The sequence below is a fragment of the Vigna radiata genome, chromosome 7, assembly GCF_000741045.1.
Source record: "Vigna radiata var. radiata cultivar VC1973A chromosome 7, Vradiata_ver6, whole genome shotgun sequence".
In the NCBI taxonomy this organism is placed as follows: Eukaryota; Viridiplantae; Streptophyta; class Magnoliopsida; order Fabales; family Fabaceae; genus Vigna; species Vigna radiata.
Genome location: NC_028357.1, coordinates 28,030,936 through 28,033,451, shown reverse-complemented (window position 1 = coordinate 28,033,451; position 2,516 = coordinate 28,030,936). Strand labels below are relative to the sequence as shown.

General features: G+C 35.6%; 1 protein-coding gene across 2 annotated transcripts in view; it reads left to right on the top strand.

Moving 5' to 3' along the window:
• Positions 1 to 2,516, top strand: part of LOC106768146 (small RNA degrading nuclease 1-like) — a 32,756-nt gene that overhangs the window by 6,703 nt on the left and 23,537 nt on the right. For both annotated transcript variants that reach the window (XM_014653123.2, XM_022783339.1), the window contains exons 4-11: positions 539 to 607; positions 703 to 843; positions 961 to 1,077; positions 1,158 to 1,227; positions 1,364 to 1,464; positions 1,701 to 1,841; positions 1,937 to 2,044; positions 2,216 to 2,320. In XM_014653123.2, coding sequence (XP_014508609.1) covers positions 539 to 607; positions 703 to 843; positions 961 to 1,077; positions 1,158 to 1,227; positions 1,364 to 1,464; positions 1,701 to 1,841; positions 1,937 to 2,044; positions 2,216 to 2,320 — 852 coding nt within the window. The remainder of the gene's footprint in view (positions 1 to 538; positions 608 to 702; positions 844 to 960; positions 1,078 to 1,157; positions 1,228 to 1,363; positions 1,465 to 1,700; positions 1,842 to 1,936; positions 2,045 to 2,215; positions 2,321 to 2,516) is intronic.

The window sequence follows — 2,516 nt, the reverse complement described above, 5'->3', positions numbered from 1 at the left end:
CATATTAAAAAAAATGACAATATTTTATTGAATCTGGTTTGACACTGGTGAACTCCAGGTTAAACCTTTGAACCTTAAACCCATACCTTCACTGGTTTAGTGACTAGACTGGTTCTAAGTAAGTGCTGGTCACATGTACCTTCTGCCTTATTTCGGGAATTGCTTTTTACTTATTTCTGAATTTATACTTTTATGGTTTATTNTTTTCCTCTTTTGTACTTAAACCATCATGCCAATTGGAAATTGGCTCCGAAGTTGAATATTTCTTGTTGCTGCAACCAAATCTGAATGTAGAACTAAAGTCTAAAATTGAAGAGAATGTAATTGATAGTGTCAAGAATCTCTATGATTCAGAAAAATCAAATTTCTGATATTACTTTTTGCTGATAATTATCGTTTTTCTCCTTCTGGGTTGTGTAATTGATAACGGGTATGCACATTCTTTTTCTTCTTAATTAATGTTGTTGATGTCGCTGACAAGTGTATTTGTAAAAAAAAATTACTATAATTTTCTAACAGTCTGAGGTTTGCTGCACAGAGGCTAGTTCAAATAACTCTGCAGCATCCGTTATATCCATTGGATTATTCGTCTCCATCAATTGATGAGGTTTGTTGACGTCACCTGTAGGCTGTACCTGAATTTGAAGGTGGCAATATTTATTCTGATATATCGTATATTATGCTTTTGATGTGGATTTGAAGGGTTGGATAGTTATAAATGTTAAAAACAAGCCCAAGGTGATGAAGTCTACTACAATGCTCGCTGTTGATTGTGAAATGGTTCTTTGTGAAGATGGGACAGACGAGGTAGTTAAAGTTTGTGTGGTAGACCATAATTTAGAGGTAATTTACGCACACTCCTCCTTTTGCATAGCCTCCCAAAAAAGGGTTTCACATGATTGTTTTTAAAATTATTCTCCTTTTTGGGGTTACGGATAGATAATTTTCAGAATTTTTCAGGTCAAGCTGAATGAATTCGTAAAACCCAACAAAAAAATTGTGGACTACAGAACAGAGATCACTGGTATCTCTTCTCAAGATCTAGAGGCAGTGACTTGCTCCTTGGCTGATGTACAGGTATTTTGTGTTTTTCTTTGTTTTTTATTTTGTATAGTCCTTTCATGTGCATAATGAAGATATGTCTTGTGCTTCCANAGAAATCCATGAAGAAGTTGTTATCAAAAGGAGCCATATTAGTGGGACACAGTTTGCATAATGATCTACGTGGTAAGTTTGATAAACGTTTTAGTTTACTTTGGTCTGTTTTTAAACCTACTGCTAGATTTTGAGTATATTGTGGGACTAGCTCCGTTGAATTAATTTTTGTGCTTCTAATTTATATACTAATGCAAGTTGTCTGCAGTGCTGAAGCTTGATCATGTCAGAGTGATTGACACTTCCTATATCTTCCAATCCACGGATGGGCCTATGCACAGAAAACCTTCTTTGAATGGTTTATGTCAGGTACTAAAGTGGCAAATGTTTTATATGCAAAAATTAAGGTTCTCCATTATGAGAAAAGNTCACGTAGCCANTCTTTTGGAGGAATCATGTTGTTTTGGATGCAAAGCCTCTCTTGTGCACTTGTGCTAGTTTATGTCTTGAAATTTAAGATCTTTCATCATCCAGGCTTGCCCAAGAAAATTATAGCAACATTTGTTGATTTTTGATTTGTAGTTTATCAACAATTGTTGTGACAGGCTGTTTTGGGTCGTGCTGTTCGGGAAAAAGGTGCTCCACATAATTGTCTAGATGATGCATGTGCAGCTATGAACCTCGTTCTTGCAAAGATCAAACATGGTGTTGATAGGGAATTTCCAATTTCACTGCCTCAAGAGCGTGTAAGCTGACATATACATCTCCAGCATTACCTTGTCTTTGTAATCATGTTGATTGGCGGCTAAAGGTGAATAATATCACTGCTATATTGTTTTAGGTTCCAGAAAGTGATACCACAAAGCTTTTTCTTCACAAAATACCAAACAATGTAAACACTGAAGCACTGCATACCATTGTTCCTGGAGAATTCAGAACAGAACTGCAGGTAGCGTCCCATGGCTATCTCANTGTTCTAGTGAAGAGGTTCATCTGTAATTATTTAAAGAGTGTTAATATCTTCAATTTAAAAACATGTAGTTTTGTCTCACTGGTAATCTTGTTGGCAGTCTTTTAGTGGGTTACATTTTGTTTTTGAGATCTGATGCATCTGCTGCAGTCTACTAGGAAAGTTCAAGGAAGACATTATTCTGCCTTAGCTGTTTTTAAAAATACACAAGAGGCTGAGGACGCCTATGAAAAAGTCCAAGGAATCCAATTAAAGGTACATACATGATATATAACGGTGCGCAATCTGTTACTTGATATCACTAAATTGCTTGTTGTTTAGCCGAGCCAATGAAATGCATAAATTGGATTCCAGTCTCCACTATAATACCTGAATCCATTTGTTCTAATGGATATATGTTTGATTCTTCCAAATTTGGATAAACTTGATAACTTTTCTTTTCATGCTTGTT